Source organism: Jatropha curcas, chromosome 9 (assembly GCF_041381405.1).
Source record: "Jatropha curcas cultivar XTBG-Jc1 chromosome 9, XTBG_Jcur_1.0, whole genome shotgun sequence".
Lineage (NCBI taxonomy): Eukaryota > Viridiplantae > Streptophyta > Magnoliopsida > Malpighiales > Euphorbiaceae > Jatropha > Jatropha curcas.
Window position 1 is genome coordinate 5,331,894 of NC_143159.1, and position 23,362 is coordinate 5,355,255.

At 34.1% G+C, this 23,362-nt stretch overlaps 5 protein-coding genes across 8 annotated transcripts; 2 read left to right on the forward strand and 3 right to left on the reverse strand.

The window, feature by feature from the left end:
* The first annotated feature begins 400 nt into the window (after positions 1-400).
* Positions 401-3,076, forward strand: LOC105630620 (5'-adenylylsulfate reductase-like 4). The gene is made up of 4 exons (XM_012212492.4): positions 401-992; positions 1,572-1,759; positions 1,862-1,986; positions 2,344-3,076. Exons 1-4 carry the CDS (start codon positions 783-785, stop codon positions 2,793-2,795), a joined length of 975 nt encoding a protein of 324 aa, XP_012067882.3. The 5' UTR covers positions 401-782; the 3' UTR covers positions 2,796-3,076.
* A 910-nt stretch (positions 3,077-3,986) lies between these two features.
* LOC105630619 (melanoma-associated antigen G1-like protein) lies at positions 3,987-6,883 on the reverse strand. Of its 3 annotated transcripts, XM_089726129.1 has the most exons (6): positions 6,239-6,872; positions 5,501-5,653; positions 5,263-5,368; positions 5,042-5,156; positions 4,657-4,729; positions 3,987-4,504 (listed from the first exon to the last, which is right to left on the reverse strand). In XM_089726129.1, exons 1-6 carry the CDS (start codon positions 6,516-6,518, stop codon positions 4,470-4,472), a joined length of 762 nt encoding a protein of 253 aa, XP_089582255.1. In that variant the 5' UTR covers positions 6,519-6,872; the 3' UTR covers positions 3,987-4,469. The 3 variants fall into 3 exon arrangements, with proteins under 3 accessions (XP_089582255.1, XP_037497906.2, XP_012067881.1); XM_037641978.2 differs by lacking the exon at positions 5,501-5,653 and having other exon boundaries at positions 6,239-6,883; XM_012212491.4 differs by lacking the exon at positions 4,657-4,729 and having other exon boundaries at positions 6,239-6,863.
* Positions 6,884-7,965: 1,082 nt separating this feature from the next.
* Positions 7,966-12,072, forward strand: LOC105630618 (14-3-3 protein 7). The gene is made up of 7 exons (XM_012212489.4): positions 7,966-8,263; positions 9,249-9,555; positions 10,034-10,121; positions 10,244-10,353; positions 10,510-10,658; positions 11,270-11,304; positions 11,760-12,072. Exons 1-7 carry the CDS (start codon positions 8,197-8,199, stop codon positions 11,763-11,765), a joined length of 762 nt encoding a protein of 253 aa, XP_012067879.1. The 5' UTR covers positions 7,966-8,196; the 3' UTR covers positions 11,766-12,072.
* Positions 12,073-12,427: 355 nt separating this feature from the next.
* Positions 12,428-13,988, reverse strand: LOC105630617 (alpha/beta-Hydrolases superfamily protein). Its single transcript, XM_012212488.4, has 4 exons — positions 13,277-13,988; positions 12,979-13,071; positions 12,821-12,888; positions 12,428-12,746 (listed from the first exon to the last, which is right to left on the reverse strand). Exons 1-4 carry the CDS (start codon positions 13,904-13,906, stop codon positions 12,545-12,547), a joined length of 993 nt encoding a protein of 330 aa, XP_012067878.1. The 5' UTR covers positions 13,907-13,988; the 3' UTR covers positions 12,428-12,544.
* Positions 13,989-18,063: 4,075 nt separating this feature from the next.
* On the reverse strand, positions 18,064-23,077 carry LOC105630616 (putative protein phosphatase 2C 10). Of its 2 annotated transcripts, none has more exons than XM_012212487.4 (6): positions 22,706-23,077; positions 22,419-22,557; positions 21,623-21,850; positions 21,238-21,514; positions 18,595-18,749; positions 18,064-18,472 (listed from the first exon to the last, which is right to left on the reverse strand). In XM_012212487.4, exons 2-6 carry the CDS (start codon positions 22,449-22,451, stop codon positions 18,332-18,334), a joined length of 834 nt encoding a protein of 277 aa, XP_012067877.3. In that variant the 5' UTR covers positions 22,452-22,557; positions 22,706-23,077; the 3' UTR covers positions 18,064-18,331. The 2 variants fall into 2 exon arrangements, with proteins under 2 accessions (XP_012067877.3, XP_020533707.1); XM_020678048.2 differs by lacking the exon at positions 22,706-23,077 and adding an exon at positions 21,986-22,109 and having other exon boundaries at positions 22,419-22,555.
* Between the last annotated feature and the right edge of the window lie 285 nt (positions 23,078-23,362).

Here is a 23,362-nt window from a genome sequence, read left to right on the forward strand (position 1 = left end):
TAAAATTATGGAAAAATCTTTTTAAAGCCCCTAGATTTTTATACTGTTTATATAAATTATTTCATAGTCCTGATATATGCCTTCTTCTGAATCTTAAGTCTTTCAGTTGAAAAAGTAATATTTTTTCTGGCTCGAAGTGATTTAGGTGTTTTCGTATATAATTAACAGAAAAATTATCAGTTTTTTGAGACTTCAAGGACTATCAAACAATTTGTATATATAGTGAGGACGAATAAATAAATTTTATAAAAATCCAGTGACCTCAAAATATTTTTCAAAATTACGTGGCTCCCTCGGGACCGTGTGAAGACCACTTTACAGTCTACCCTAATGCAACGCGCAAGTTGACTTGACGCACTTTGCAAATACAGGAATACAACCGCAGCGACTCGCTCGGTTCGATTGCAAACCTGGCCAAAGCGCTACCGTTTTTGTCCCCTTCGTTATCTTCACCTTTCACTTCGTCGTCCTCCTTCCTTAACCAGACTTATAATATTTATTGATTTTATTTTATTTTAAATTAAAATTTTTTTTCTGAAATTTGTTTTAAGAATCCGAAATATCATATTTAAACGTCTGTTTTGTTTCCATAAATATGATTTTTTCCTGCCTCCCTCTTACACGAGCTGTCCATGGACGCTAAAGTGCGCCGGTTTCGCTCATCTACCTCTCCCCTTCTCCTATTCTTTTCTTCACTACCCTGATTTATAGTTGCTTCTCAGTTTTTGGCTGGGTGTTTGCTTTGTTTTTTTTTTTTTTTTTTTTTTTTTTTGGGTTTTTCAATGATGGGAGCTAGGGTTTGGCTAAGGCGGATCGGAATTCTCTTTGTGCTTTTGATGATGTGGAGCCCAATATCCGCCGCCGCCGCAGACCCTAGTAGGGTTTTAATGTGCCCTAGAGAGTCCCTTGTAGATTCGATCTTTGGATTTCTAGATCGAAGCTGCATCGTGTATGACACTGCTGAATCTCCTGGTTTCGTTGGTGTTATCGAGGTATGTCGAATTTATTTTTTTACATTTCGTTTTTTATGGGTATAATCAATTGCGTGTTGCTTTTTTTATTTGCTTTTATCTTCCTTTGTTTTTGGATTATTGGATCATGTGTCTGATTTTATTTATGCACAAAAACCTGATTCATGGTGTACATGTAGTATAACATAGCTTGTAAACCTACTAGGCATATTTCGGTTACCAATCGTCTCACAGAAAACATTTGACTTGATGAAAATTGGTTTTCACATGCCAGAGGGAATCTGTAAATAATACTTTCCCATTATAAAGTATTTACTCTTTGAGCCCCTGACTAGTGTTTATCTTTTTGGGCTTGACTAATTTTGCTACTCGTAGTGTATCAGCAGTGGAACCTGGATAGAAAATGGTTGTGGGGAGGGAAAATTCTTCTGGTGAAATATTAAGGTGATTGCAGGAACGTACTGGACGACACTGATGCTTTATTTGTTTATTATCTGGATGGGATATTGATGACCCTTAGATTGTGCAAGGTTGCTTTTGCTTTCTTTTCATTGTATTGGTTGTAGAGTTCTATTGAATTTTATGATTGTTACTGTGAAGGGTGATGAGGTTTCGTTGCAGAAGGCATTGAATATGGTTCACAAGAATGGCTACAAATATTTAGCTGTGCTCTTTTATGCATCATGGTGCCCTTTCTCTAGGAATTTTAGACCAAGCTTCTCCCTCCTTTCCTCTCTGTATCCATCTATCCCACATTTCGCAATTGAGGAATCATCTGTTAGGCCAAGGTTTGTAAATGGAAGAGTATCTTCATAGCTTTTTTCAGTTTGTTTCCAGTTTGTGAATTTATTTTGTTGATTGTTAAGTATAAAATTAATTGTTTTTTGCAGTATACTCTCAAAGTATGGAGTTCATGGATTTCCAACTCTATACATTTTTAATTCTACTATGCGTGATCGATATCATGGCTCCCGGACTTTAGGTTCTCTAGTTGCTTTTTATACTGATGTTACAGGTAAGGCTATTATTCTAGTCTTCTTTACGGCATACTTTCTTTTTTTCTTAGTTTCAGCGCATTATCTCATCCATTTGACTATGTTGGAACTAGTAGCATCATCCTGATAGTTAATTGTTTATTAAATATAGCTTGTTATCCTTGAACTCTTCCAGAACAATATCTATATTTTGCCTCTTTATGTTTTAGATGATTTAGCAAATCATAAGTGTTAACAGTGCTATTCTGCACTGCATAGAGTAATGCATTGACAGTGAATCTTTTCTTGTGGGATATGCTATTCCCTTACATAGCTTCCACTGAAGCATATTTCTCATTCAGGATCTAATGAGCTAGTTATTGACTTCTTGATTGTAGGCATCGAGACTGCATCGCTGCATAAAGGATCCCTAGACAAAATTGTACACCCATCAAACCATGAAAAGCATGATAGCGATGAGCAAGAAAGTTGCCCATTCTCATGGGCAAGATCTCCTGAAAATCTGTTTAGACAGGAAACCTATTTGGCTTTCGCAACTGCATTTGTGCTCTTGAGATTGGTTTATTTCTTTTTCCCTCCTCTGCTTGTATTTGCTAAATTTGCCTGGGGAAGGCACTTTCGGAACATGAGATTGCGGAGCTTGTTGGAGCATCCTCGGGTCTATCTGAATCAGATAATACAGGTGTTAAATTCTCTTAAGGAGCCTTGCAGGAAAAGTAATTTACAAGGAGCAATGAATGCCCGGGCATGGGCTTCCAAATCCCTTGCTACAGTGTCAATAGGGGATGCAAGCACCAGCAGGGGTGCACCGATTAGTGAATGTCGCTGAACTTTTATCTAATGTCAGGACTAGGTATTTGATACTCCTGCAAAGAGTTTGCTGCATGTTCTACTCGGAAGGAGTGGCAGTTCAGAATCATCTTGGCATCCCTGGCTGTAGTTTAATTTGGGTCCAATGTTTGTGGCAATGTGAAATATGTTGACGATGTAGTACCCATTTCTCATTTGTCCATATTTTTTAACCGATTTAGTATACAATTTATTTGCCATTAAAGCAATAATTGAAATCCAATTTGTGTATAAATATAAATTGATAAACTTCTCAGTGCACTTGCCTATTTATTGTTCTTTTCATTCAAGCTGTTCGAGTGTTTTAAGACTACTTTGTCACGGATGCTGAATCTAAGGTGTTATATATTATTTTGAATGGGTTGTTACCTGTTAGGACCTGTAACTGTAAGGTAGCGTTGGGAGTTGAGAAACAGGCAAAAGAATGAAAGAATGTTGCTGCACTGTGATTTTATTAGGGAAACGTGGCCCTGCTGTTCTTGTTTTTTTTTTTTTTTTTGAGGATATCACACGACCTTATGTATTAAAATTCTCGAAAGATGGCATTCAAGTACCCGATCCTTAACCCGCCTTTTCCCCGTAACATTTCACTACTTACCAATCACAACTATTTCAATTATAGCTTAAGCGTACACGAACAATACATTTTAGGTGAAAAATTGCTCTGTTTGATTAAACTAGCATTGTCAATTTTGCATTTTCTACAATTTTATGCACTAAGAATGTAATAACTTGCAAATACATTGTCTGGTAATTATTTTATTCTGTAATAATATCCAGGTGAGCAAATTTGAGATTACAATAATTCATTTACAGAATATTTTAATTGAAATTTTGTATTACATTCATTATTTGAATAGATACAATATTGAGTTTGGGGATTAAATTGATATTCGTAGTGCTTTCTGCATCTGTACCTAAAATTTATACAAAATCTTGCAGAAGTTAATTATAATATCATTTGCTATAAATGATTCCACCGATTTTTATGGAATTGTTTTAAAATCCAAAATTTCTTGTTTGCCACAAATGAGAACTTATTTGGAATCTTACAATTTCGATTTTATGGACTTGATTAGATTAAATTCTACCATGATTGACAGAATTTACAAAAGGAATCTAAACTTAAATAGAATACAAGCTATTTTAGCTAATGAATTCAGCGCACGAATTAGTAAAGTTATATATTTAGCACAAACTCTATTGCTGATCCAAACATAAAAATTCATTTACAAATGAATTTGACTAAACAAATGAATTTCTTCAGTAAAATTCATTTGCAAGTGTGAATTTCCATGTGCATTTCTTCCAAACACTACGTAATAGAATGCAGGGTCAGAAGTTACTTCAAGCAAACCACTCAATGGGGGTGATGCAGGACCCATGTTGCAACTCCAATGCAAGTAAGTTGTGTGCAAAACAAAACGAAAAGAAAGAAAAAAAAGAATGCACAATGCAAATTACTCTCTGGTATTTCTTGCAAAAATTTCCCAGCTTCCTAAACAGGAAGCAGACTTCAGACCCTTTACTCCAAAATGCAAAAACAGTTGATGTGCATGAGAACAGTCCTCAAAGTAGGGAAACCCATTTGATAAGAAGATCGAACTGTAGTTTCCTCCACTTAGTTGCTAAAGAGTTGACTCTAGAGTATTACTCAAGTTCCACAGTGGCAACTTCCTTGTTCACAATCTGCCAACATCACTTTCAATTTTTCAAATGCCAAATCATACCATAATTTATAAAGCACTATCTCAAATATTATAGTTTGTTGAATGGTTTTACTGTTAACATAAATCTTTTCCAAGCATTAGAAACTCTAAGATGGTTTGGTCATATCTTACGTAGACCCTCGTGCCCCCAGTTTGTAAGTGTAATACATTGGTGGTTGACGGTGCTAACAGAGAAGAGGTAAACCTAGAACAATATGAAGGGAAGTCATAGCAAGAGATCTATGTAACTTGGCACTTAAAGCAGATTTAACTATGAACAAAGTAAAAAATGGAGACAAATTCATATAGCCAACCCCAACTAATTTGGGATTAAGGTATAGTTGTTGTAGTTATTGTTGTTGTTGTATTTGAACTATCATACTCTTGGGTTCTATTAGTTACAGTACTTGCATGTCCTTCAACTAGGAACTACGTTTATAAAGAAAAAACACTACAATGTGCATCATGACCATAAAAAGGAAACATCAAGCTGTAAAGCTCATATCTAAATTAATACCTGTGATATGTATTCTTTAATTCTGTCATTAACTGGGCCATCTAAAGCTCTCTCAGCAAGCTCATAAAACAAAGTATGACCTTCAGGACTGTTAACTTTGTCCTTCTGCAAATATCTGCATAAAAGTGAAGATTATTAACACAAAGCAGAACCTGCACAAAGAAACTGTTTCAATAGAATTGCTGTATAATAACCGATGCATGCCATCTCATAGTTCTAACCTTTGCTGGACGAGTGTCTCCAATGCTTGTTTAATGTTTCCAAGAACAGGATGGCTTTCATCAGTTTCATGTAAACCCATCCGCCTCAAATGATGCCAAAGATGTTCTGCACAGTAGGAGTGAACAGTACGTGTTAGAGGACAGTAGCACAAAAAGGTTATGTAACAACCAAAATTTTAGCTTAGAATCGTCTAGTATCTACAAAATTGCAAATTATATCGCCCGATTAGAAACAGACCCTCTGGGATTTTGCCTCCGGCAAGATGCACAATACTAATTACCACAAATGTAAAACCAGTTAGATGTGCTGTGGTTTCGTCATCAACATATTTCTTGTAAACATCTACAGGTAGGTTACTGATGAGAACATATGATTTAGCATCAGCAACACCTGCAAATGATGCATCATAAGAAATTTGGTTAGATCCAAAACCACATCCAACAAAAAGATGAAAAGAGAAAACTGTGCTAATGCGAATAAATAACCGTTAGACATGGGAGGGAAACAAATGTCCCTTTCATTGCTTGGTCCAATATACTTTCTCTATACAAACAAAATAACAGTGGATTCAATGTTCCTGAGTAACCTATCCTAATTATAAATGGCCCCATGAATTCAACTCAGGAAATCTAATCCTTACTTTTTTGTAATGGTTATAAAAATAAATATGTAGGCTAGGTGGAGATTGACAGGCTTTTACAGTAGTTATACCTACTAGATGGAAGGTTACCATCGTGACAAAAGCTCATGGCATATAACCACTTCAAATTACTTACAGCCAACGGTTGCATTGGAAACAAAATTGAAATATTAGTCATACATTTCCTTCCACGTTTTGTATCATAAACCCTACATTCAATATCAAACCCACAAGTATATGATCATTGATGTTATACCAGTTCTAATATAGCTATTTGAAATGTAACAGTTGCTTAGAAAAAAAAGTTCACAGAAAAGAAACATTTTTTTCTTTACTTTGCTGATTCGTGGAGGAAGGACGAGATCTTTGAAGCTCCCTCAACTCGAAGCCAAATATGGTGGAAAGCTTAGCTATGGCCTCATTAATGACAAGAGTAGGAAGCAATCGCTGGTGGTAATTTCTAGTCACTATCTGAGTAAGTTCATCCCTCTTGATCGGACACCCAGAGTTCTGGTGCGTTTTAAAAAGCACGTATCGTATCACTTCCGCTACAAGCTTGTCCTTTTCCTCTTCCGAAATGTTCAATTGAGAGAAATCTTGACTGGAATTGGCCATTCCACAAATACAAAAATGGCATTTACGAGAGCTAATACAAACCAAAGTGCCCAAAAAAAAAAATCTTAGGCTGGAGATTCAATTTTTTACCCGGTTGTTTAACTGGCAGAGGGAAATTAGTCAATTTGGTGGTGAGCTTGGGCTAAATTGGGAGAGGGAGGGTTTAAAGAATGACATCTGAAACCCTAACTTTCGGTTTGGTTCCCAGGATAATTTTTGAAGGCGAGGGAGAGGAAACGAGATAATCTAAGGCTTCGAGCGGAGAGATGGAGTGGCGGGAACTGAGAAGGAAATCGTCAAGTCGGAGTATTTGATGGGGTCCATACGGTGAAATTCACTGCTTCGATCGCTAAACAAGAAAATAACTGCTGTAAAAATAATGGGGATTGTACTGTGACTATTAACCCGATTTATATTGCGGAAATCCTTTAGAAAACAAAATGATTTTCACTCTATGGTGGGCCTACTTGGGATTGGGCCGTGTTTAAAGGGCCGAGACTAATATTTCCAATGAGAGCAACGGAAAACTTAATATTTAGTTCCGATAGTTTGATAAAATTAACTACTGAACCTCTTATTTAAAAAAATTCATCATCTAATGGCTCTGTTTTGCAATTATTGAACTAGTAAGTCTTTTCATTCCAAATTTATCTTTTTTTATTAAATGCTCATTGAAAAGATGAAAATACCTTCAATAAGAAAAAAGATATTAAGGAAAAATGTTACTCAACGAGGTTGAAAATGATTATATGTTATTAATATAGATGTTAATAATAACGCTCATATTTTGTTTTATTTTATTTTTTTAAGCTAATGATAACGCATAACACATTAAATAATATATTTTTTCAAAATGTAAGAATTACGTAATTACATATTAAATAATATATATTTTTAAAATATAAGAATTAGATAATTAATTTTATTAAATTACATAAACTAAATAGTAAATTATTCGATAAGAGTGCGATATATATATTTTTTATTTTTAGTATTAAATCACAAGTGTTCAATACAATAAATATAATTATGCTCGTGCCAAGTTAAATTATTAAGTATGGTAATTATTGCTGTAAATGCTTTCCCTAAAAAAAAAAAAAAAAAAAAGAGGAAAGCATTTACAGCAATAATTATCTTCCTTATAAGGACTAAACTCTCAATTGTTTTACTTAAGGACATGACTCGTGAGTTCTTTCCAGTTTCCACTCAACCTGATGGGTGCAAGATATATTTAATGATTAAAAAACTAATTTTAACTTTTTCCTTAGAAAAAGGAAAAAAAAAAAAAAAAGAAAAAGAAAATCCAAGCAATCTGACAAAAATGGACCTCCAACATGATAATAAGTAATCGTGGTGAATCTACCGCGCCACCAAGGCACCAACAATGATAATGAGACTGTCGGTCTTTGCTCCCTAGAGTCAACGTCAATCCCACCTTATGCTCCTAATATTTCCATCTAACGGTCAGTTTTCTCCCAAACCCTAACACAAGCAGGCCTCGTTTCCACATCGAACCCAAATTTCCAAAACACGATCTCAGTCGTGGATTTTCACCGTTTCGAAATCCAACGGTTTATTCGCAAAGTACCTGCATATCTCCTAGCATTTGTTCAGCCACCAAAAACCACTCAACGAAAGATTTCACGGCGCAGACAGACCGCAGCGAATCAGAAACAGAATGGAGAAGGAGAGAGAGCAGCAGGTTTACTTGGCTAGACTTGCTGAGCAAGCCGAGAGATACGATGGTATGCTCAATTTCTGGTTATTCATGAACGTATGATCGAGGCCTTTCATTTTTCTTGGATCTCTTATTTTCCATTTTTTGTTCGGTGAATTGTAGCCGAGTACATATCCAGTTAGCTTGTGCTTACTTATTGTTTTTCATACACGATATAGAAATATCTAGGTACTGCTTGGTTCGGATTTGTGGTTTGGTAGTGGTAATTAGTGGGTTTCATGTCGCCTTACTCCTAATTGTTGGTTTACCATCGATCACTGTCTGACTAACTTAAGCTACTGCTATATTTTTACCTTGTCATTTTATGCTATTTGAGTAATTGAGTAAACTGTAAGTGTTAAGTATTGGCTTGTTCTTGATTTTGTTGCTCTTTGTACACAATCTTTACCGATTCACATAGTTTTTTGATGCACAATTATCATATGACAAGCGATTGAATATATTTACAAGAGGATAAATGAGATTGAATATATTTACAAGAGGATAAATGAGAGAACGAATTGCTGTAATTCAATTGTGATTTAATTAATCCCTTTCATTGCATTTCTACATTTTTCTTGTAAGTGAAAAGTTTGGGTAGCAGCAGGATGGAGAAGAATATTATTGCAGCTATTCTGGTATTTGTTGAGTTGACTGAATTATTAGTTGCTTATACGAACAGTTTTCATGCTTTTTTTACCCTTTGGTGATGAAATTGATTTTGCATTTAACTGTAATTTTGCTGAAGAATCAAGATATTGAATAAAATATCCAAAGTATAGGAGGTTTCTTACTTAAAATGTGCATGTTTCAGCCTTATTATACCATGCTTTTATTTTAATGGTTTTATTTATACTGGCATTTAGGTGAAAAATCTGTTGTTGGTTGGATTAGAGCTTTTCTTTTCTTCTAAATGCTTCCTGTATTTATTTGTTTCTACAATCAAATGAATAATAAAACAAAATGTAGGTATTCAGCTTGACAATGTTCTTGTTCGTGCCAACTTCTTGCAGAGATGGTTGAAGCAATGAAGAAAGTTGCCAAGTTAGATGTGGAATTGACAGTGGAGGAGAGGAATCTGGTATCTGTAGGTTACAAAAATGTCATTGGGGCAAGAAGAGCTTCTTGGAGGATATTGTCTTCCATAGAGCAAAAGGAGGAGGCAAAGGGGAATGAACAAAATGTGAAGAGGATAAAAGATTACAGGCAGCGGGTTGAAGATGAGCTCGCAAAGATCTGCAATGACATATTATCAGTAATCGATGAGCATCTTCTTCCTTCCTCCACCACAGGGGAATCAACTGTATTTTACTATAAGATGTGAGATTTTTGTTTTTCAATGGTTTGATATTGAGTTATTTTTGGATGACGAGGGATGGGTCTTAAAATGGGGATAAAAGACTTCTGGTAGGATCATAAACACTTCAAGGATAAAGTATAGACAATCAGAAAATATAAATTTAAATTAGGTTGGTTGGTTGATGCAATGGATCCATGGTATCAAATTCATTAATGTAGAATAAGCATAGGAAAGCAGTGTGTGTTCTAATACATTGAAATTGGATGTAGAAGTCACTGATGTGAAGGGCATTTTGGTCTACTAACCATAGTTGTGTTCTATATCATATGCTGCTTTGAATCCATCACTTTTTGTGTGCATTTGGCATGGATTGCATTAATTCGTTCTAGTTTCTCTCTGTCGGTATAGAATTTGCATGTAGATGTGAATATTTAATTTTGTAATTCTAAATCTTCTGTTGATTGTTTCTGATGCATGTGTATTTCCTGTTATTTTCAGGAAAGGAGACTATTATCGTTATTTAGCCGAGTTTAAAAGTGGTGATGATCGTAAAGAAGCTGCAGATCAGTCCCTTAAGGCTTATGAGGTGTTTGCAATTCTCCTCTTGAAATTTCTTGGGTTCTGTATCACTTTGTCACTTCCAAACCTATAAATATGAAGTTAATTGATAATTATTAAGATTACTGCCCCCATTATTTATGCCTGCAGGCTGCCACCTCTACTGCAGCCTCAGACCTACCCCCTACGCATCCAATCAGGCTTGGCCTGGCTTTGAACTTTTCAGTTTTCTACTATGAGATTTTGAACTCTCCTGAAAGGTTGATGCATATCTCTCTCTCTCTCTCTCTCTCTCTCTCTCTGTTGTTTCCTTTGCTTGCACAAGCACAACCACATAAAAATTCTTAATACTATTTTTTGCTGTAGCAGCTGTGCGTTCTGTACTATATTTTTGATCTACCATCTGTGTCGTGCAGGGCCTGTCACCTGGCCAAACAAGCATTTGATGAAGCAATAGCAGAACTTGATAGCCTAAATGAAGAATCTTACAAGGACAGCACCCTTATCATGCAGCTTCTGAGAGATAATCTTACCTTATGGACCTCAGACCTGCCAGAGGAGGGAGGTAAATGATTCTGGATCTCTTTGAGACAGCGGATCATTTGTTGAAACAAGGATTTGGAAAATTATCTTTATAAATTTTGAAATCTGTAAATGAGGATTTATTTTTACGCTTGTTGTTCAATGGTCATACTATACCTAAAGAATTATATGCTTAGCTTGCAGTTTCTCACGAAGCAGCAATATTAAAGCCTAGTAGAGTAATAACATCTGTTCTATGTCAGCAACAAGTGATCTTTCCTTACTTTTTCATTTACATGTTAAACTTATGGGACATAGATTGAATTATGCAAAAAAATGGCCCAAGTCTCTAGATCAGAAGTTGTAGTTTATATGCTGCCTTTTTCTAACTGAATATTTATACTTTTATTATTTTTTATATTATTTTTCAAGAGGCTCAACCCCCAACACCCCCCCCCCCCCACACACCTTCCTCTCTTCTTCTTTTCTCTCCTCTCCTTGCTCTTATCTCTTCCTCTTTTCTTTGGTGTTTGTGGGTGTGGGCATAGGGATTTTTCTCTCTCCTTAACAGATTGATGGAATTAAATATAGATTCACCAGTGGCTTGATCCATTCATAATTGTCATTAATTTTTCTACAAAATGTCAATGGCAGGTGAGCAATCTAAAGGTGATGAACCACAAGCTGAGGTAAGATAGAATTAAGTTTTGTGAATATTTATGCGTTTACACATTTATTCATTAATTGTATATGCCATATCATGAAAAAACATTGTTAGAAGAAATTAAGTATTGGTGCAAATTAATGATATGTTTGCATGGATAACATGCCCGTTCTGGTGAAACACATTGAACTTGGAAGTGTTTTGAGGGGGAATTAACTATGATTATTAGTATATAAGTGCTGAGTATGTGGATTTTGGACTACAAAATGACGGAGGTTATAATATACAATGTTAAACAATGTGTTGACCTTAAAGTTTAAGCTTTTAAGTAGCATTTGATGAATAAGGTAAGTTTTAACCTCCAGATAACTTGTTACTTGGTTGACATAACACTAGCATGTTGAAATTTTTTCCAGGTGTCTCCTGGGTGGCATTGCTTGTTATGACATTTCTTATTTTCTCCTTTATTGAATTTTGCAGAATTAGTTGAGAACAAGGGAACGATTCTTTTAGACTGGGTTCACTGGAGAGGAAAGGATGAACTACGATGATCATTTTAGTAGGTAGTACAGGGAATGGTGGACCATTGTCTTGTCTCTATTTGTTCTGAACAGATGTTTCCCGACTATTGTTATGTCTGCTTTGCATCGATAATGTAATTGAACTTGCTACTTGCATGTTTGTGGTATGCTTTCTAAATCGATAGCTGCAGGTCAAGTTGGTATTTGAATTTACATATTCTATTGTAGTGTCTTACTTTCTGTGAATTTATCAATTTAGCTATTGTTTTCTCTTTGCATGCCTATCTATTTCTTTCACTGAAAAATATCTTAACCTTCTAGAGAGTTGGACTTTTCAGTATTGGTCATTTCCTTGATCGTACGGTTATTTATTTAATTTGGCTAATATTTTTTTATTAATGCTTGTGATTTCTATGGCAAACGTTAACATGGTGAGACATTTTGGCACCTTTTTACAAGGCAGGCCATGGTATTGGTGTCTGTACTGCCAACTTGTGATGGGGCCTTCGGTGGCGAGGGTTCTTGTTCTTGTCATCGTGGACAGATTATGAAATGTGAAATGCTCGTTGCTCATCATATTTCAATTCCAGTAGCTCAATTTTTTTTTTTTTTTAAAGTTTGGTGTCATTATTTTCAAAGCATAGATTAGAGGCACAGATAAATTGAAAATCCACAATTACATTTTGAATGCACTGTTAAAACACAGGCATGAATGCGTAGGTTAGGACACAAGAACTGGTGTATTCAGGAGCTTGTTGCCTGTGCTTCTTTATCCTCCGATATATCATATGATGTTTTGGAAACTTGAAGCTGGTTTGTTTCTGGAGGAACTCGCAAATCAACCAGGAATGCTTTCAATAGCTTGATGAATTCCTTTGGCTTCTCTACGTTGAAGGCGTGCCCTGCATTCTTGATGACTGCCAGATGGGCATTATCCCCTAAATGCCTAACATCATAATTTTAACACTTTAGACGACCCATTTAGGAGCCAATTCTATATATAGAAACAAAATGCATTACCTTTTTAATCTGTGACCCAGTTCCAAAGGAAATATTCGATCGTTTTCTCCCCAGACTATCAATGTTGGCTTCAGCACAGATGAAATCATTTGGTTAATCCATCTCATTGAACTTTATCCAAACAAAGAAATTGAAAAAGGAAATGCTTGTTTCGATACCTGAGTTATCTTGGGAATGTTTGAAAGCTTTCTATTTTTAGGAATGGCTCTTATCAATTCTTTCTTCTCTTCCACATAATCTCTGCACATTGCCTTGCCAACCCAAGAAATACATATAATACGTCTCATTTTCATGGAACTTGCTAGTATGGTTAATTGGAAATCAATTAGTGTTTACCAATTTCTTTCATTAAATACTAAAAATTATAACTACAAAATTTCCCCAACGAGATTATTAACAATTAATAATTAATAATTAAAAAAAAAAAGTGATTAGACAAGAATTTAGAGCACTTACATCTATGAAATCAACGAGGAAGCAATCAGGGATTAACCCAACGGGAGGAGGCCTATTAAACGTATAGCCCACTAACTCTCTAAGCTTCTTTGCTCTTAATGGCACCAAAATACTAGCAGCTTCCTCCAAATCCGAAACTGCAAAAACCCCTTCTACCAAATCCTTATCTTCCATGCAAATACCGGAGCAGCAAATCACCACTCTCTCTACAACCTCCGTATACATCGCCGCAATACTGTACCCAACAAACCCGCCATAACTAAGCCCAATTAAACTCAGCTTCCGTACTGAATTGGCCTCCATAACTCGCATCACACACTGTGCCTGGAACGACTCAGTCCGCTCCGGCCGAGTTGTGAAGGACTCGCCGAAGAAGACCAAGTCCGGGACGTAGACGTTGAAGTGAGGAGTGAAGTGCCGGATGACATCGCCCCATTGCCATAATGCGTTGGCCCCTAGTCCATGGATGAGGAGGAGATTGGGTTTGGAGTCTGTTGGTGAGTTGGGAATCCAACAGTGCATTACGGTGCCATCTTTGAGGTCCGTGATGGTGGATCGGAGCCCAGATTTGGTGAAAGTGGATCTATGGCACCGGTTCTTCGCCTCCGTGATGCTAAAACACCTTGTCATTTTCTAGAAGCAAGGTAACGCCAGGACCAGAAATTGTTTAGATGGTTGGATTGGACTATATGCGACTTGTTCGAGAAACATGTTTTTAGTGCACAATTAATTGAGTATGCTTTTTTCTGAAAAGAATTAATTTAGCATTCTAAATGCATAAAATTACATATATTTAAATACTTTAATTTATAAAATTAAATTTATTTATCACGTGATTGTTATTGTTTAAAAAATTATATTAGCCATACATTAAATTAATATTTAAAAAAATTAAAATTAATTATTAATAACATGGAAATATGTATAATATTATTAAAATTTATAAATATACTAAGCATAATGTTATTTATGTACGTGGGTACAACGTGATTGGATTTTTTATTCAAAATGAATAAAAGAAAAAAAAGGAGAAAGTCATAGTGGAGTAATTATTACGCACACCGGAGATTGAGTAGTTAAAAATTAATTTTCTGAATTTTCTAGTTTAATATCTACGTAGAAAAATAATCCAAATAAATTTAAAATAGTAAATAATAGAAAAATAATGTGACGCTAAATGGGCATGGGCATGGGTTCCTTCCATCTTTCATGTGTCTCACACACAGTTGGATATTTGTTGCTAGTTTCTTTTCTTTTTTCTTTTTGCAAATACTGTGTGATTTTATTTGATTTTTATTGTAAAAGAAATATACAAAACAGTATGTGAGAAAAAAATTTTTAATTCAAATATATTAATCTATTAATTTGTGCCATGAACCTAAGAAAATAAGTAAATGGTTGGATAATTAATTGATTTAAAGATTGGTAGATGTTGGCCCAGTAAGGTTAAATAATAGTAATGCTTAGCCCTTATTTGGACCACAGTGGCAGCAACAACAATGATAGGAAGCTCACACCCACATATATGGATCAAACAAAAGGCCTTGTTGGCTAATTTTGCTCCATCACTCATACTAGCTTTTACAACCTAACATTTTGATATGCTTATTTTATATTTTCAATGAGAAATATAATTGTATAAGAAGATATAAAACCGATATTAAATAAAACCAATTTATTTAGAAACATGTTGAAAATAAAAAGTTTAAGAAAGAGAAGAAATGACAATTAAAAATGAAAATTCTAATAGAAACAGTCGAAATTACGTATCTAAAAGAATTCTACCTGCTCGTTGGGAGAGCTTTACTTAAGTACCACTAACTTAAGAACTTTTTTTATTGCTTCCATCACGAACTTTCCCACAGAAATTAAGCTACTCTTGCTAATCATCTTTCTAACACTAGTTCTTGAATATGTTGTGAACTTGCATCTCTCGCATACATTTGATAAGCGATCAGAGGAATATAAACAGAAACAGTAGTCGTTATTCCTGTTTTGGATGTACCTTTCAGCTAACAGATAGGTTGGCAAATCTCTGTTCCTTTTTTCCCACCATCCAATATCTATCTTACACTCTGCATAATCTGCCCCTGCCATTGCCAAAGCTTCCAGTGATACTGACATATCTTCCTCTTCAAAGCTAAATTAAAACAAAATCCAAAAATAGCAAGTTTGTACTCTGCAGGGGTTTTTTTTATCTAGTTTATAGTTGTTTTAAAAAATTTTGAATTATAGGAAATCAAATTTCAAATCCTACGTTATCTTTTAACCCCATCTTTTATTATCTTATTCACAAATATGAGTTATTTAAATTGAATTTTGTTGTTTTGAATTATTTGGTTTAGAATTTTTTTTTTTTTTAATATTTTTATTTCACATGAAATACAGATTGTGTTGATTACATTTTAATGTATCAGTTTTAGGTTTAATTAATTTGGATTTCAAACAGACAATGGATAATATAGGAAGAAAGAGCAAAGATGAAAAAGACAAAAACAATATATACAGAAAATGCATCTTCTATAAGCCTTGTTGTTCAATCATCTAATGCAAGTAAATCAAGCAACAAGCATTCTAGAATTTCAAATAACATTAACATGTTTCATTGTTGTCCCAAATTAACAATTATTTTGAATTTTGCTTTTCAGTCACAATTATCAGATTTCAACCAAATAAACACTCCAATAAGATTAAAAAGCTTATTCCTTTATTGACATATAACAGTCATTTTCATTTCTATTTCTCCACTCCATCCATTCAATTTGTATAGATTACTAATGATATGGAGTTGCCAATAAAGCTAAAGTAGTCTCTATCTCATCCTAATTATTCTCATTTTATCTTTTTTTTACTTTCCAATGAATTAGTCAAATTATTTTTTATTGATTTGATCCGCCGAAATATATAAATATATCTTGAATTTATAAAGAAAAATCTATGTAAGCATAAAGTTCTACGGTTTCAATTTCAAAATTTATAAAAAAGTAAAATCAAAATCAAATTTTTTTATTTCAAGCTTTTAAACTTCTTTTTTAATTTTGCAATTTCAATGAATTATAAAAAAAAAAATATTATTGTTGAAAAAAACTAAACTAATTTCAAAAAATGTTAAAATTTATTTTAAAAAATTAAAATAAAAAACAAATTGAAAGTTAACATATTTTTAACAGTTCCAAAACGAAAGCACAGTTTTCAATTTCAAATGATGAAAAACCAAATCAGAACCTTAAATACGTGATATCCATATGATTAAAACCAAAAATTATTAACTATGATTTAGTGTCAATTTTAACTGGTTGAATTTCAATTCAGTTCCGGTTTCATGAGATTCAAATTAGAAAAACTTCTCATGTTCCAAAATCACAAAAGTAAAAATTAGAATGTCACAATCCATCTCTTGTATTAATGATCAATATCGAAAACCGAAAACCCATACCTCCATTTAAATTAGTCTGATTTCTCCATTACCAATCTCTGGACTCCAGTGATTATTCTTCATTAACAAATTACTACTAACAATTATGTACTTTCATATCCAGAGAGCTACGGCACCATCATTTTTTCTTTTAAGTTTTCTAATAATATAAACATAAGATTTCTTAACAAAATGAATTGTCTTACTGTTCTTCATGTCGTTTGAAACAAACAATCATGTCTTAGACGTTTTAAACGAACAGAGGACAGAAACTTTGCCATTAATGAACAAAACAACTGACCGATAGAAGAAGAAATTTAGCATAAATGTAAATATGTACCAAAGGAAGGGGAGCCAGAAAAACACAAGAAATGCGAATAATCTGAGCAAAAACCCCCCAAAACACTCTGGCTAATTAATATGTGCCTCTAGAACAAAGCCGTCAAGAAATCGATCAGAAGATCTCAAACCTTGCAGCCGAAAGGAGAGGCAGTCTTTCAAAATTTGGAAAACAAATCCTACAACTACACAGAATGAACAACTAGAGATAGAGGAGTTGTGCTTACCTGCTGTTGCACAGATACTTGCTTCGGGTTGATTATATAGGGAACAAGATAACTCCCAGAAAAACCCTAATCAAACTTTTAGGTTCTTAGTTGGGCCTGGGCCAGTAGTTACGGTTTAACCTTCCTCATCAACCGTCACCAGTTAGTTTTTTTTTTTTGCCCGTATTTCTTTTTTTTCTTTTTTAATGAAATAGTAATTATATTAAATCGAAGGATGGAGGACATACCATATTCAATCATATCAGACATAGAACCGGCTACCCTAGCAATTGCATGAGCAGCACCTTTCCTACGCTGATTGCTTAACAAAATGCAAAAAGACAGAAGGCAGCTCACGCAGCAGAGCTTTACAAACATTAGCTAAATTTGTCTGGTTGAGCATGACCATCTTCATCCAATTGATTTACTAAATAAATATTAATGGTTGCATAATAATAAATAAAAAGAAAAAATAAGTGTAATTTTTTTTTATTTTTTATACTGGCATTCATTTAAAGTGGTTCACTAAATAATTAATATGAAAATAATTTTAGCTACTAAAATCAAGTAATAATAAATCTAAAATTAGATGCTATATGATTTATAAAATTTTTAAACGGCTTGAATACCGTTGACCAAATTATAGGTCGAACCAAATCAATTAAAAAGTGATAAAAATTGATGATTTGGTATAATTTAATTCAGTTTAACTGTTTAAACCATTTAATATACACCACTATTGAAAATCTCTAGTCTAATCGAAAACCATTTTTGTTCATCAAAACAAAACACATTTGGATCTTCTTTGCAGATGGATAAGAAGACAATGAACATAAGATTTCTAATTCAATTTCATAAAGAAATCAAACAATATCAAACACCAAAACCTAATCAATAAAATAAATTTACAAAAGGGTGGGGAACCCTTCCGTTCATCCCTTTGGCAAAGTACAAGCTACTCAGACCCTTAACTGCTACCCCAACCAAGTATGTATATTGTCTTTCGTCTAATCCACAACATCAGCAACCAGTGTGAAGGAACTTCCATAATAGGTATATAGGCGGCATCTGGATATCGATAGTGTTCAAAATGCTTTACCCCCTAAATCTAACAACAACACAAGAGATGTCATCTTTACTCTCTCTTTTCAATGCCTCAGCGGTTAACTGCTTAGCTGCTTTCTGCGGGTCTCTAATCCGTCTTGCAATATCAACTGCCTCTTGATTTGACACAACCTGGATTATTTGCAGGCAAAATAAAAAGGGACCTTTATATAACGAAGCATGATCTAGCAAATTATTTACTGTAAATAATGGTTGATAAGAATTTAACCAAGAGAATTGAGGAAATGATTCACCTTCCAAAGACCATCACTTGCAAGGATTAAGAATTCTACATTGTCCCCTATGTTAATTTCTTGTATGTCAGGGTCTGATCGCAGATGTGATTTAAGGCTCTTGTCACCAAACGCACGAGAAACTGCCAGCTGCCCATTGACTCTGGGGACATCTCCTGAAAGTAAGTTAAGTTTATTGAATGCTACTTGAATGCCTAACTGCAAACCTTGTGTGATTATAGCAACCATTCAACACTTGAAAAGCAAATTAAAAAGTACCAAGAATTTATTACTTGTCTGCATATAAACTTTTATAGGTTGATTGAAGTTACAATCAATAACATGCAATTAGAACAGGAAATACAAATTTTATGTTAAAATCAGATCATTTTTATTTTCATATGCTGCAAAATTTATCGCTAGGTTCCTATGATCATAATTCATAAAACGAATGTCTCAAATTATTAGGAAAAAGAAATAAGGCACTCTTCTTTCGGGAAATTGAATCGTCTACGTAATGAACTTCAACTGGAGATGGAAAAATGACCATAAAAAGATTTAAAAAAAATTCTGGAAAAAAGTTGCAATAAGTGACACCAGGATCATTGCAGTTTAAGCTTCAGATGAAAAGCAGAAAGGGCAAATTAAAATACATAAAGAATTATGCAGAATTGTCACAGAGAAACAGAATCTGTGTCTGAGTTCACATGTTACACCTGGGTACAATTGACAGGAGAAACCTAGCCAGTCATTTTAATCAATAACATTAGCCAAATAAAGCCCTAAAACAATTAAAATCATTGAATTAGCTCAAAATATTTGTTCCACTCTATAAATCAGTTACTTTTCTCCCACTTGGATTGCCTTTACTGAAGTAGCCAAAAACAAGCTCAGCAAAAACTGAGGCAAAATTCAAGATCTCACAGCAAGATTCATCTAAATCACAAAGAATTCTACTGTAAAAGTTAATAAGCACTATTTTTATTCTTTTCCATAACGATGGCCTTAATCAATTTTCACTTCCCTTTCTCCACAGCTTACCAATGACCAAAAGTCTTAACTGGTTGTCTGGTTCCTTAAATTTGTGGAGTTTTCCTTTTTGGTTTGAAGGTGTCCAAAAAAACATTGTCTAGCATCCATAAAGTAGCAATAACTCTATGACAATCAATGAATTGAACTATAGAAATTCTTCAAACTTTGATATTCCAAGTACCTTAATCTAGATATTTTAATGCATTTAGTACTTCATGTTCACAGCCTAGCAATCCCAAGATTGTTTTTCTCGAAAGCTGAAACTCATTCATGGATTTCTTTTCCTAGAAAGAGTTTCAGGGCCCCAAAGATTTTCTGTTTCAAGTAACCCTCATGGATTTCTTTTCCTAGAAAGAGTTTCAGGGCTCCAAATATTTTCTGTTTCAAGTGCCCCTCTCTTTTATTTGGAGTATCTTTTGTCACCTTCATTACTACCCTTGGCATTAAGAAACTGTTCAACAAAAAGTCTTTAGTGGCTCTTCATATTATTGTAAATTATGCTTAGTGATAAGGAAATTTCAAGGAATTTCCTTGTCCATGTTCACTATCAAAAGCTGAAAACATGCCCCATAGCCTTATGTTCAGACTGCCCCAATAGAAAGCTACAGAAATGTGTTTATAAACAGCTAGTATACCTGTAACATTACCCTATCTATGATAACATAATAATATAAAGTAATTAATAGTTAAATGTAATTGCCCTCTTCCAACTGGCCCTGAATTATTAGAGTTAATACATGAGTGAATTTGGTTGAAAAACAAGGTTCCTCCTAGAAAGAGGAGCAGGCACTCTTTCCAATGCTTATCAGTTAATACTATCATAGTACCTTCAAAGATCTTATAAATGAAAGATCAACCAATCAGATGACAAAAAACCCTCATAAATGTTTCACAATAATTAAGTCATTTCAGAAGTTAGAATATCATATAAAGCTATTTTTAATGCCAGTGGTTGAAGTAAGTGAAGTAGTTCTCAATTCATGTTCTGTTCTTATTCACAGAGAGGAAATCAGTGACAAGGAAATGTCTTCGAACACTTCAGTCACTGAAGCCCAAAGGAAAATGCACTAAAAAGGATTCTTGTAACCGGAAACTTACGCTTCCTCTTAATGTTCATATCCAGTAGTACGTGATAAAGGGAAAATGACGCATACTTTTAATGCCAATGTCAAAGGTGCTAAATCCTTCAAAACAAAATTTTTGAACAATGTGCACGAAAGTTTCTACACTACCTCACTTGTAGAACAAAGCAAATGATTTTTATTTTTTGCTTCCTTTTGTTTATAATTTTTCTTTGAATGATTACTCTGATGCAGAAGAAAGTTAATTAGCAACCTCAATATTACAATCTAAATATCACAAATTCTAGCTAATCAAATAATTCGTTATTTTAATATCTTATCTGGTGTTGGACAATATTAACATTTCAATTGCTTAAGAATTTCAAGGTACATCAACAGATTGAATGGATCATCAACTACAAGCCATCAGGAATTGGACCCGGAAAAAAGGATGCTTAGAAGGCATCCACCCAATCTTTCTTAAGAATACTATTAAACACACTACACGTAAGCAGATATCAAAATAGACTTTTTTTTTTATCAATAACGGCTAATGTCAAAAAAAAAAAACCTGGCATGTTTGAAACAAAGCCACCCCTGTGCTCTATGCTGCCTCGTTCAGTGTTAGGTTCATGATCTGTAGTCATTTGAAGTGCTTGACCTCCTCTTGAAATTACTGCTCTAGAATCTCCAACATTTGCTACCCATAATCTTTGGCCATTTATCAAAATTGCTGTTACAGCTGTTGACCCACCTCTCCCCAAGTCAGAACTATGAGAGAGAATTGCCTGGTCTGTCCTCTCATATGCCTTTGAGATAGATCTATTGGGGTCAACCCAGAACTCTTCCTAGAATAATGAAATGATAAAGGTGAGAAAAAGCCACTTCTCATTATTATGTAGCTAAGTTAGACAAAAATTTAGGCAGGCCACTAGAATTTTGGAGCTGTAATTCACCTCCTTTAGGATATTGGAAAACAAATGTTTTTGTAGGTATGCGGGCACACCATCTCCCAAATGACCATCATAAATAGCAAAAAGCCCTAATTCATGTCCTTGAAGCTGCACAAACTTGGCAACATGATAATCCTCCATTGGATGATTAGCTTTCCCTTTTACTAGGCTAAACCCATACTTGATTAAACCCTCATGGCTTTTTCCTTTACCAGAGCTGGATGATGAATGCTGCAGCAATAGCATTGATTTATAAAGAGAAATAATAGCACAATACAGTTCCAATTTCTAAGCAAATGAAGCATATAAATTACATTATCAATAATGAGAAAAAAAAAAAAAAAAAAAAAAAAGGAAACAAACAACCATATTTTCATCTTGCGTCTTTGAGCAGTGGGTCGTGCGGAACAACGTAATAACGCAGATCTCTGAGTACATCAAGCAGTTTCGTTTTGAATCACAACAGGGAATTAAATATACCCTGCAAATTCTAGCATGCAGACCACAGGCCTTTATAATCTTGGATACAATAACTAACAAGAAGGTAGACTCTCCAAAACACAGAAATACACCAAATAACCCAAATTTAAGCTACATAACATCATCGTAACTTGACTCATCTAACACAATACAAATGATCACGTCAAACCCCAAGTAGATTATTTAATCTAAATCCACTAAAATCCCATAATTCAACCCCACAGGGATAAAATTTTGCAGAATTTCCCTAGCTCCATATTTCAACAACCAATTTATAACATTTTAATACCAATAACAGGTAGAAATTAATTATTTTTACCTTAGAAGAACCAAAACAGCACAACCAATCCATAGAAGCAAAACTAGGTACACAAACTCCAACTTGTTAAATTAATTCCCCACCATTGATCCTCTGCAAACCAAATTCCAGACAAACCAACCTCCCTAAAATCCAAAATCTGCAACATCAAAATCAAAAAAATCTATCACAGAGAAAACATAACCACATAAAAGTCAAAAACCCTATTAAAAATTGAAAAAAAAAAGTCACGGCCAAACTGAAATAAAAAAATAAGTAACGATAACAATTGGGTATTAGAGAAATACCTGCTGGCGATCCAATTCAGAACTAAAAATGAGTTAGCTCTGCTCCTAGTTATTATTTGGTGGGAAGTGTTTCTCCTTTCTTTTGCTGTGTTGTTTCTTTGTTCAATTCTTCCACCTCTTACTAGCTTGCACAAGCAATTGAACAAAGAATTGATAATAAAGAAATTCAAAAAAAGGAAGTGGAGACCATTTTTTTGTTGTTTATCTTGATAAAAGGAAAGAATTTTTGTTTGGTGAGAAAGAAAAGGAGAAGGCGAAGAAATCGAACAAAGGGCTATATGATAGATTTTGGTAACCGTTTTGGTTGGGGAGTCTTCTTTGGTGCAGTGAGAGGAGAGAGAAAAAATTTAGCAATAAAAGAAAAAGGCTGCCACTAAAGCAGACTTCTTTCCTGTTGACTTTGCTGCTTTTACTATTTTCTTTGTTTTGCCTAGTACTGTTAGCCTAATACAAAGTACATCTCTTCTCTTGCACTTACAACCAAAAAAAAAAACAGTTTTCTTTTTCTTTTTCTTTAAAAGTAATTCATATATTATCAATAAGTGGTTAATAAGCAAAATTTATTTTTTAGACTAACTTTATTTATAAAATTAAGAGTTTAAATCTAGAACCGTTGCTGTTTATAAAGAGTTTATTGATATGGTAAGTAATCTTAAT